Source organism: Rhineura floridana, chromosome 8 (assembly GCF_030035675.1).
Source record: "Rhineura floridana isolate rRhiFlo1 chromosome 8, rRhiFlo1.hap2, whole genome shotgun sequence".
Lineage (NCBI taxonomy): Eukaryota > Metazoa > Chordata > Lepidosauria > Squamata > Rhineuridae > Rhineura > Rhineura floridana.
Genome location: NC_084487.1, coordinates 125,171,796 through 125,184,127, shown reverse-complemented (window position 1 = coordinate 125,184,127; position 12,332 = coordinate 125,171,796). Strand labels below are relative to the sequence as shown.

Here is a 12,332-nt window from a genome sequence, read left to right as displayed (position 1 = left end):
AAATCCAGTAGATCAGTTTGAAAATCACTTCAGGCACAACAGCATCTGTCTCACCAGCAAAGTTTTGACATTATTTCTAGACAGAGAGCACAGGTGATGAAGGTGAGGGTTTAGCAGAAAGCTATTTTCTAACATGAAAGTCAGGATGAGAAACATACAATGCTGTATTCAGAAGCAAAGGCAAAGTGCCATTATGACCATGAGCAAGCACAAGCCTTGAGCTCACATACTGCCAACTCCCCTTTCTCTACATGTGAAGGAAGAGATTAACAGCTTCCCATCCTGGTATGAGAACCAAAACTATGTTTTGTGTTTGATCATGGTTAGCCATCCTGATTTGCTGGACAAGCACTGAACATAGTTCACTAGTGAGTATGCAATCACAAACTATGGTTTGATGCAAAGCAGGAAGTGACTACTCAAGCAGTACATGAGGCGAGAGAATGTGTGTGAGAGCAAGTGGCAAACCATGGTCTTGAGTTACATGTGAAAGCCCACCTCAGAGTAACCACAGCCAAGCAAGGCTTCAAGATCAGACAGTGGGACATCCAATTGGTCCTGAATCTCAATACCTCTCATTTTGGAGTTCTGCTTATAGCTACCCTATAGCTTATAGCTACCCTAGACAATTGTCCCGTTTTTCAGGGCCAATTTGTCAATCTCGTAAAGCATATATTTAACAAAAGCAACAATATTGTTGCTTCTCAAACATCAGAGCTCTAGAATATCTCTTCATTTTAATCTGGCAATTCTAGCACTGAGAGATCTGCCAGCACTCCAAGGGAAGGTTAGGATATATGTGCATATATGAAACCATCCCCTCCAGCTTCTGTAGACAGCTGGTATAGCAAAGTGGGGAGGAGAGCCTGGCTGGGAGTCCAGAGTCTGTGAGTTTAAATCCCTGCTCATGTCTCCTGGGTGTCAAGGGCCAGCTAAAGATCACCCCCACAGGGAGTGGCTCGGGGGTTATGTGCCCTGCCACCTGTGCAGCCGTGGGCAAGCTGCATAGTCCCAAGGAGCCCAGTTGCTCCCCAGCTGGCAGTTGCGGACAAGAAAGGGGCTGGCTTGTGCAGCTGTGGCAAGCTGAGCAGGCCCTAGCCAGCTGGGGAGGACTAGCCTCAGAGCGAGGCAATGGTAAACCCCTCTGAATACCGCTTACCATGAAAACACTATTCATAGGGTAGCCATGAGTCGGGATCGACTTGAAGGCAGTTCATTTCCATTTTCCAGCTTCTGTAACAAACATTTGCCAATGCCATTTCCAGCTAAAACGAAAATACAGTGACAGCAGAGGCTTCCAACAGGCATTTGGCATGTGTGGTTCAGGCCAGACACATGATCTTGCTGGTCATCTCCTTATAGGAAAAGGGCTGAGACCCCTCTAAGTCCCCTTCTCCATTACATTTCTTCTGTAGCAAAATTACATTTGTATCCAAAATACAGCAAGCCAATCACAGAGTCAATCACTTGCTGGGAATAAGCCCTGCTGAAGACAATGGAGCTTACTTCTGAGTAAACATACATAGGACTCCTTTGCACATTACTTAATCACTTCTTGCAATACTCCTGTGTCACAGGACAGTTCACAGGCACAGTCTCTGCGGAGTGTTTACTAATAATTTTGTACTATCTAGCTATAGCAGTTACAACTGGGAGAAGCCATGAAAAGTCTATGTCCAAGTCAGCAGTTTCTAAGCTTTGGATTTCATAATTTAAATTGTATTATCTAAAGGACAGATGTTTATTCAAAGTTCTCCTAATCACGCTCCTACATCTGCATCACACTTTTATTACCCAATCCCAACAATCCTGTAAATCACAAGCTCAAAAATTACTGTCATTAAAAAATAGGACAATGAAATATCAAGATGCATTTGAACTGTTGTATTAGTCTCTCCCCACCCTACCCTCCACAAACAGGATTTAGTACAGTGCAAGTATAACAAAAGTTGTGGGGGGGGGTTTATAGCCAGGAAACATCTGCTCAATTTTTTTCCATTATGAGGTTAAAAAAAGAAGAAAATTATCTTGGTGAAACCCGAGACAAAATGCTTCCTTTCTTAAACTGTATTTCATAACAACTCTAGATACATACAGTACATACACACAAAGTCCCAAATTAAAATAAAATACATCTTTGTGTCGAAAGAAGCTCTCAGTATACACTTTCATCTACACTGACAAATTTTGTCATCAGTGGTTGGGGGTTATCTTAAGTAATAATCCTGTGAGGTTATTCAGACAAGGCTGAAATTTGGTGACCGATGCTTGTTAGATGTGGAAAGCCAAAGCAATGTGCTAAGCCCGTAAATGGAAGATGCCTCAGTGCTGGACTGCAAAGTAAAAATTGGCCATGGTTCATATATGAGTTCCAGTTTTGGAAAAATGGCGGGGTATAAATAAAGATAATAATAATAATAATACATACTCATCAAACCAACCCAATTGTAAACTCTCTCTCTCTATACCATCTTTTATGATCTAGTTTCACCAGAGATGGCAAAACTTTGCCTGGGCTATACCACATCAGGTGGGGGCTAATCATCCATATGAAAAAATACATCTGGCATGTCAGAGAAAAGGACTGCAGGGTAACCTTCCCCCTGACATGCCAGAGGTTTTCTTTGTTGTTTTCAGGTACCAAAAGTATATCCAGTTATGTAAACTCCATCTGAAATGGTACAATCCAAACACAGACTTACCATCTTGGTGAAACCAAGTCTCTTGCACTGAAAACTTGAAGCACGCTGCAGGAAAATACAGCTATATTGGTTTCACTGTAACCCTGTACTGGATTATAGCCTGAAGGTAGAAGAGACTACTACCTTGCTGAAGCTTAGCAGGTCTGGTTGGTGTCTGGTTGGATGACTGCCTGAGAATCACATGTATGCTACCTTGGGTTCCATAGTGGAGGAAAGGTGGGATATAAATGGAAGAAAAATAATGTATGTAAGAAAAATTATGTATATTACATAACAAGCACTGAAGCAATTTTGGGAAACTATGGCCTGGAAAACAAACAAGGATACACGTGGGAGGGTGGGGCCCTGACTGATTCCAGCTCTAAAAGCTGCTACTATCTGAAGATGCCAGAGACCATCTTGACTGTGGGGTGTTTAGGGGCTTTTGTTAGGGCCAAAACTTAATTCTATTTTTGTTGTTATTGGGATTATGTTTTTATATTGTATTGTTCGACCTTATTATGGATAAGGGAATTGTTTCATTTTATTGTTGTATTTCTTAATGAGATGTTTTCATTAATTTATTGTGACTACTTAAATTTTGTTTGTAACTTAAGTGAATTATGTAACATTTTTCATGGAGCCAGTGTGTCCTAGTGGTTAGTGTTGTACTATGACCTGGGAGACCAGGGTTCGAATCCCCACACAGCTTTGAAGCTCACTGGGTGACCTTGGGCCAGTCACTGCCTCTCAGCCTCAGATGATGGCAATGGTAAACCACCTCTGAGTACTGCTTACCATGAAACCCTATTCGTAGGGTCGCCATAAATCGGAATCGACTTGAAGGGAGTCTAAAAAAAAAAACACGCTTTGAGCATAGATTACAATGGAAAGGTGGCATACAAATAAACCAAGGTAATGATGATGATACATGCTTCTTTAAAAGCCCTTTACTGAGTGTTAACAGCAGCATTCATGCTGCGCTATAATGTACATGGCACTTTTCAGATTTTCATAAGCAAACGACTGTTAGCTCTCTGCTCCTAGGGAGCTTGTAATCTAAAGTCAACCGTGGGGAAGTCAACAGAAGAAGTGGAGTCGGAGACAAGGGTGGCTAATGGTGAATGGAAATGGATGCAGTTATGCATTCCTAAGCTTGATTACACTGAGCATAAGAAGGAATGGCTTAAAAGCCAAACAACTTCATAGAAAAGATTGCAGGGAAGCTAGTGACATCTTTCTGCATCATCATAATCAAAAATCTAATTATGATTAAACAGAACAGTTTGAATAGGTAAAACCAAGGTAAGGTAGGCCTTGGGGCTCAAGGGATGACTTGTACCCACTACTGGACAGTATGGCAACACACCAGCCTACTAATGCTCCCCATTATCTTGCTCATGAACACACGTTGCTCCTAACCACTCCCAAATAGCCTGCCTCCTCTGCAATAACAAGAGTAAATTGATCAAGGCTGATATTCCCCAAGAAACATTGATTCGGACAGAGGTCACTATTTCTAGTATTAAGTAACCAATACTAACTGCCTACAGTCTCCACAGTCTCATCACAGCTGATTCTTCATACCTCGCCATCTTTGTGCAGCGTCCTATGGGACTCCTCTTTGGTGGCACATAAACCATTGTTTTTAACCTGTATGATTCTGAGCATGCAAAGTCTACACAGGGCTTCTATCTGAACAGCTGTCCGGAGGGAAGGGGAAAGGGTTCCACCCACACTGGGACGGTCACCGGCTAGCACAGTAATTTTCAAACTGTGTGCATGGACACAATAGCTAATATGAGAGAACAGTTAGCGCAGGGGTAGGCAGAACGTAGATTGGCATCTACTGGGAGATCTCTGGCTAGTGTACAGTAGAAGGTCAAGGATTTCTGACTCCCAATTGTTTCACAACAGCAACAACAAAAATGACTCCCCTAACAAAAGTGAGATTGCTGAAATGAAGAAGACTTGGTGATAACTAGGAATGGGTTTGTGTGTGGAAGGATGGTGAACTCAGCTCAGTCCTGCAACTCAAAACAAATTCCTATGCTCAGCAGCTGCTCACCAGGCTCTTTCATTCTAAGGGTAGATCTTTTGCACCTGGGTCCTATCGGTGGATCTCAGGGTTCTAATGAAACATAAAGTAGATCCCAGAAGCCTACAGCCTGCTCTCCCCTGAGTGAGGGTGCCGTAAGAAACCAATGTTAAAGACTCCTGTGTGTATCCACACACAATCCACAGCTGTGGTCAACTTGCTGCCTCCCAATCAGCTCCACTGAGGGCAAGTAGTTCTTCTCCATCTCCATATCAGGCACATTGTGATCATTTAATCATTCACAAAGTGGAAAGGGACCAAACTGTCCCACCCACAGAGGAGGCTGCCTGTTGCCATCTCCGCCTGAGTCACTGTTCTAGGTTTGTCTCCTGCCAATCAGGATAAGTGGCATATGCAGAAACAAAGGGGAAGAAAGACTCCTACGAGGGCAGGTTAATTTGTACTTTTGCACTCTGTAAAAGCAAGGCTTTGGGGGTGGGGGGTGTAAGAGTAAAATGTGCCTCCAATTTTTAATTTGGCAGGGGAGTGTGCCTTAGGTACCAGATGCCTGAGGAAACTCACTTCTAAACTATCTGGGCACCCACCTACATCACAGGGCATGAGAAGGGCACAGAGGCTAACCCTACTCACAATTAATCTTGGGGGTATGAGAAACAGACCAATGATCAGACTCTCAGTTTTTTACAGATCAAGGTGGGTTTTTCATCACTCCTGGTAAGCACTAGCTGGTAGGCCAGACTCTATTTGAGTCCTAGCCTCTTCCACATCATTTTACAGCTCTGGAAAAGAAGAAGAAGAAAAAGCTGCAAACCTTCGTGTTTTAAAATGTTAATGAAAGGAAATGCAGCAAGCTAGTCCGGTGGGAGGCAGAGAGGAAAGGGAAGCAACTTCCTTTGATCCACATTTGGAAGCCAAACACTTATACTTATCCTCTCAAAATTAATAACCATCCAAATAGGGCAATGAAAGCTACGATCCCAAGCATGCTTACAATGGAGTAAGTCCCACTGAACTCAGTGGAGCTTATTTCCAACTAAATATGTATATGATCAGGCCTAACTAGGCTGTAATCCTGAACAAGTCTCAGTAAATTCTGCAGAATTTCTAAGTAAATATGCTTAGAGATCGATTCAGATGTAATGCGGGGCAGACCTTGCAGCATGCCATTAGGGTTGGCTCCATGCTTCAAACTCAGCTGCTATGCTTGCAACATTCACATGCCAGTGCTGTGCCTGCCTGGGCAACAATCCCTGGGCTGCTAACTCTAAACTGAGCCTAAGCATTCCACTGTCAAGTTCAGTTCAAATGAGCTGTTTTAATAGCCATTCACAAGAAGCTGGTAACATTTTCCCAGTCTTTTATGTCTACATCAAAGCCAAAAGCCAAGAGCATTTGTGAGCAACTTAGAGATCAAACAGACACATCTAAAGGGTGTGACAGCTGGCTTTCCTGCCAGTGGACTGTAACCATTTGTGGAGAATAGCAACGAACAATGTCATCCTCATATATTCATTTTGAAGCAGAGAGGAAAGAGAAATGGTCCCGAAAGTCAGTTCTCCTGGGGCTAATTAGGAAAAAAAACATTACTTAAGAGCCGGAATAACTTTCACAGCAACAAAATCAACTTACGACTTGCTAACAGAAAGTCACAGGAAAATAGGAAGCTGGTCCATCTAACTCAGTGCTTCCTTTTATTCCTTCCACCTTCCACCATTGGTCCATCTAGCTCTACGCTGATCAGCAGAAGTTCTCCAGGGTTTCAGGCAGGAGTCTCTCCCAGCCCTTCCTAGGGATACCAGGGACTGAACCTGGGCTCTTCTGCATGCACAGCAGACGCTCTGCCACCGAGCTACGGCCCTTCCTGAGCAGCACCAGGTCCATAGCCATAAGGCACAGTGGTAGCCTGATCCACCCAAGGATATTCAAAATCTGTGGATTTCGTCCTTTCATTTAATAAGAAAAAGTGAGTCTTTAGCCCTTTTACTCATCAAGATATGAGTAAAACATGCGGCCAGTATTCTACCTAGCTGCTCAAAAAGTAGAGCCATAAGGGAAGGCCTGTAGTCCTTTTTGGCCTTTCAAGCAACACCGGAGGGGGGATGAGTGTGTAGGGGACATGGGAGCACATCTACTGGCCCTGGCCCCCATTATCTGCTACCCTAACCTTCCTCTATTGAGTGAGGTCTAAAAGGGACTTCTAAATACCAGGATCCCTGATAAACACAGGTTTTTCAATCATGCTGACACGTCTAACCACACTCTGCTGGGCACAGCTAGAAGCAACTTTCTGACCTTTATACTCAATATGCAAATATCTCCGGAGAGATCAAGGATGTTGGGAGTGGGGCTTGCACACATGACCCTGCTATTCTGTTCACACATCACCGCTTTGAACGCCTGAGGAAGGCTCTTAGCTCCAGAGAGCATATGCTTTGCTTGCAGAAGGTCCCTGGTACAATCCCAGTATCTCCAAATATGGCAGGGAAAGGAAGGATCTGACATCCTGGAGCACTAATGTCAGTCAGTGAAGACAATACTGAGGGAGATGAACCAACAATCGGGCTCAGCCTCAGCTTCTTATGTTTCTAAGGAAACCTGCAGTGTTCTGACCAATGAAAAGCTCTGATAATGACAACTACTTGGCCCTTCACAGGTTAATTTTACTGATGTTGAGTTTTACCTTTTCAACATTGTTACACTCATTTTATACACTCACACATATGACTACATTAGACTAATTGTATTCATGATTCCTCTGTTCTCCAGGGACTTGCAATGCCAACCATCATCACAAAATTTCTGGCTATGGTCCTGGCCAAGTGGTCACAACACAGCCACCATTTTGCAGGTACATGAAAGTGCTTGATGCGGCAGCTATTGTCATGTGGTACGTTCTTTATGTGGACCTGGCAGTTTCCCCCATGCTACTGCAAGTGGACACAAACAAAAGATCTTTGGTGGTGTGGAAGCAGTTACCCAATAAACATGGCAAGCTGGTTGCACACGATCTGCTCAGCCTCGAGGAGAGGTTGGTGAGTGCATTCAGCTGTGATCATTCTTTGCCCACTTCATATTTTGCTTTATTCTGTTTAGTTTTAATTATTTTAACAGCAGTATGCAGATTTGATTTTTTAAAAAGTACTTTGTTCTAATGGATGGTATGTATTTCTGTCTTGGGACCATTCAGTAAATGGCACATTGCATCAATAAATAAGTAAACGCAACGATAGCCACCATGCGGAACATTCCTGTATGGCCTCCATGTGGCGGCCATGAGCCCACAGCTGGCTCACACATTTTTGCAGTGGTTTCAGAGCATTGCTTTTCAAACTCTCTTGAGGATACTCTGAGCATCAGCTATGGAAATCCTCATAAGAAATGTTCTAGGGGGCATGCTTGGTTCATAGAAGGCATTTCTCAGATCTGTTGGGCATTGCTATGGCCCTGTATGAATGGAGAGTGTGCCCTGCACTTCCACATAAATGTGAATAGAATAGGGATGTGTAAGTCACAAATACCGTAAGCCTGTAACAACTGTGAATTAGCATTCAGTTTCTAGATGGCAATGAACCACACCTCAAAGCAGAGTAGAGCAGTTTTTGTGGCGTAGTATTTAGCTCAAGGGTATCTTTTTGGCGAACAAGTTAAAAGGAAATCGGCTCTTTTCCACCCCACCTAATTCCCCTTTATGTCATATGGTAGTGAGATAAAATGAAATTTAACCCAGGGATGGGAAGTCTGTGGGCCTCCAAATGTTTTGGGATTCCAGCTCCCATCAGCCTTAAGCAATGTGTCCAAAGGTCAAGGATGATGGAAGTTGTAATTGTGCAACATATGGAATGCTATAAGTTCCCCATTGCCAAGTTATATATTCTGACATCCTCCTCTAAGAGCTCCTCCAGAAAACCTATTGAGCATTCATCTCAATGTGCTTGCACAAAGCTTTTGCAGAAGTTACGTTTGGCCTTTATTGAGCAATCGTTCCAATTTGTTTGTGGGGTGGTTATATGATAATGAGTATTTGTCCTACATTCATCCTGTTTGCTTGCAGGGCCATTAATCATTTGTTCATCTTGCATTTTTCCAATGCATTTTCCCACACTTTCCAACCCCCCAAAAGTATGATTCTTTTTTAAAGTGGATTTGCATTTCAGTCTCCCCCACAAAATAATGACATTCTGGAGGCACCCTAAGACAGTACAGCCTGTACTAAAAACATCTGGACAGGTGCCTGTCGCATTCTAAAAGTCTCCAAGAAAGAAGATTTTATACCTGCACCCAGAAACTTAGTCCACTGTTTGAACTACTCTGATGCCCTCAGTCTTTCATCTTGTAAGAAAATGAAAATATAAAGAATGGCCATGCTGGATTGGACCACAGTCCAGCATTCTGTCTCCATCTGCGAGTAGGCATATCTCTTTGAGAAACTCACAAACAGGGCACAAAGGTGATGGCATTCCCTGCTATTTCCCCCAGGACTCCCCTGCCAAAAAAACAAAAAACAACCCAGCCTAAGGAGGACTAATTATGCTCAGTGGCAGTAGGATGCTCATGGACTGTTTGGGGACTGGGGCAGAAAACCAGTGGGAAGGGGAAATGGAATGGAGTGTCCTGGGAGAGGGCATGGCTGACTGGCAGGAACAGAAGCACTCCATGCTGCAGTCTTTTGTTGCAGGTCCTACTTGTCTTTCCTAAAGTCATCCAAGGTAGCAGCCACATCCATGCCTTCAGGTTCCAAATTCCTTACAGTAGCTACTACATAGTGCATGGAGAAGTACATCCACTTGGCTAGGATGTGAACACTAAAGATTTACCTAACGTAGAGATGTCAAATAATGTTTGTTTCCTTGTTGTTTCTTTTCTTTTTAAATACAGACAAAAAGGAAATAAATAAATACTTTGCTTCCCCGCCCCCTAGATCTTCACCTACTGCAAATCACTTTCATGAGGTGAACTCAAGGTATAGTATTATGTGCAGGAGTCTGCAATTCTTTTACATATTTGAAAATGATAAGTGGCCTCTCTTTCCTTTATCAGTGCTAAACAGAACTTCTATACAATTCTAATCATGAGCTACCTTTGAAGCATCAAGTTGCCACATTCCTTTCCCTGACGTTTCTCCTGTGCCTTTAGCAGCTACATAAAACAATCAGAAAACAAGCAGTGAAACTTTCCGCACCACAGATTCACCATGCCAAGAAAAGCTTCCCGGTCACAGAAGCCCTACAGGGAAGTGGAGGGTGGGCTGGCTTGTTTCTGTGCCTATCTTGTGCTCTGTAAAGCACCAAGTACTTTGATGGTGTTTCCTTAATGCTAATTTCACGCATAGGATCTCAGTTAACCTGGCAAACCTGTGTGGCAAGGCAGCATCATTATTCTCATGTTAAAGATAAGGGTGGGCTTACACAAAGCCACCCTGTCACAGCTGAAGTCAGCTTGGAAGTGGGGGTCCTCCAAGTTTAGCCACTGTACCAGCTAGCAACCTTAAGGGTAGTCATTTTACACAAGTCTACCCTCTCAATCACCACACAGAAATCTGAGCTGCTCTGAACTTAGGAGGACAAAGCAGAACTCCGGTGAAAGTCGCCATCAATACCCTTCTTCCCGTTTCGTTGTCCCAGCCCAACTCTGCTAAAAGCCAAGCTGCGCGAGGAAACCATCCGGACAACTGGAAACAATAAAACGGGGAGGGGGCGGCGGTTGCAAAAGTCATCTGTAGCATTTTGAGGCTGCCATCCTTTATCCACGTACACGAGTACATGGTTGCTTCTAAACAGACACGAACTGTTGCAGACAAGAATGCGTTTTCACAGCAGCGACCACGGGTTAAGGGTCTGCTGTCCTCACAAGCAAAACCCTTTCTCTTCCTGCTAGTTGTCCTTCAGCCTTTTATGCGCCTGAGTAGGAGGCGTGATCGTGCAAAGCCCAGGAGCGCTCGTCTGGGATCCCTCCCTCCAGAGGCATAGCGGGACCTCATTCCTACAACTCACCCTCCTTGGCTTTCTTCTTCCTGGCCAGCGTCCCGCCTAGCTTGCCCAGGAAAGACTCGTCCTTCTTCATCCTGTGGGGCCGCAGGGTGGGCGATCGCACGGGAGTAGAGGACATCGGTGCGCCGGAGGGGTGGGCGGCGCCAGAGGAAAAAGGCAGGCAGACGCGAGGGCTTTCCTTTGCGCTGCGCTTTGGAAACGTGTGCTTTTGCAGCCGGGAAGCGCCCCGGGGCTACATGTGGCACGAGCCGGGAGAGGGCTGAGCGGCCGGCAGCAGCGGTGGCACCGGTAGTCACCCCTTTAACTTTTTAGCAAGCGCACCGGCGTTGGAAAGCAGAAAGTCACCGAAGGGAGGGAGAGAGAGAGAGGGCGCATCACGCCCAGGGAAGGGAGGTGGGATGGCTGCGATCTGCCGAGACAGCGGCTTCCCAACCTCTCTCGCAGCGCCCTGCTATGGCGTGGAAGTCCAAGGGGCGGGTCTGCTAGCCGGCCGTGCCCTATTGTTGCAAAAGGGGATCTTGTCTGCCTTGGACGAGCGGAAACCGCCTCCTGGGTTTTAGGTGGCGAGGGGCTCCCGGCTTGGCCAAACACAATGGCCGCATTTTGTTTTCTGGCGTCTTTGGCTGAATACCCTTCAGCAAATACATAGTGTTTTTGCTTTGAGAGGGAACCAACATGTTTTTTAAATCAGTCAATCATCATAATAATAAGGGAACAAAAGGGAAAGTGCTTCTGAGCACGTGCCTAATGCCTTTCCTTTAGTAAGGCCACCGACTATTCATTTTTTTTAAAAAAAACCCTGAACCTAGTTACAACGTGCCTGTTGAGCGCGCACAGAGTGCTATTCTCCTCTGATGTGAAGGGGAAGGTAAAGAGTTCAGAAGACCGTAAGTTGTGGCTGCATCTGCTTCCTCGGTTGCAAACCTGTTAAAAACTCAAGCAGGATTTCTAGGTCGCAATCTGGTGATCCTAACACCTTATAGTGAAGCCTCTATAGTGGCCTAAGCGTGACACATTTATATCTGTTTGTTCCAGTCATCCTTTCACTATTTCTTTAGATTATGGTGTGGCTCATGCAAAATATCTGCCTGTTGTCGCATAATTTGTAGCAAAGTGACACACTAACTGACACACATAATAGGTGTGTGTTTGCTCGCTGCACACTTAACCACATATATAGTTTGTCTTCGCTATAGATAAGTAAACAGAACAACCAAAATATCTGCTCATTTCTGAGGGCTACTGGATAATCAGTTTTAATCCAACAAACAGATGCACAGTTACTCTTCCTAAATTCCAGATATCACAAGGAAGTGATTCCAAAGATATTGCCCATCTTATTATTTCCAGGAAAATGTGGTTCATTCCCAGGGCACTGTGATTTATAGTATGGTGTGAAACATAGTTGCATGAGTGCCATGAATACTTATTGGACAGTGCCTGTTACATCACTGATGATGAGTAGTACATTATTGTCCATGTATTCATGCTGGCTATCTTGTTTGTGGTCCTAATACCACTAGCTAACTTGCATAGGGGCTAAATCTGAGCAGTCTAGAGGGAAAGCTCCATTTGAGTTTCATCTTCTTCAGTGTAACTCCAGTT

The 12,332-nt window shown here is 44.3% G+C and overlaps 1 protein-coding gene across 1 annotated transcript in view; it reads right to left on the bottom strand.

The window, feature by feature from the left end:
* PARVB (parvin beta) overlaps positions 1-11,203 on the bottom strand; it is a 60,849-nt gene extending 49,646 nt beyond the window's left edge. The window contains exon 1 of the mRNA XM_061582364.1: positions 10,731-11,203. Within this exon, the coding sequence (XP_061438348.1) occupies positions 10,731-10,845 (115 nt within the window). The 5' untranslated portion in view covers positions 10,846-11,203. The remainder of the gene's footprint in view (positions 1-10,730) is intronic.
* Between the last annotated feature and the right edge of the window lie 1,129 nt (positions 11,204-12,332).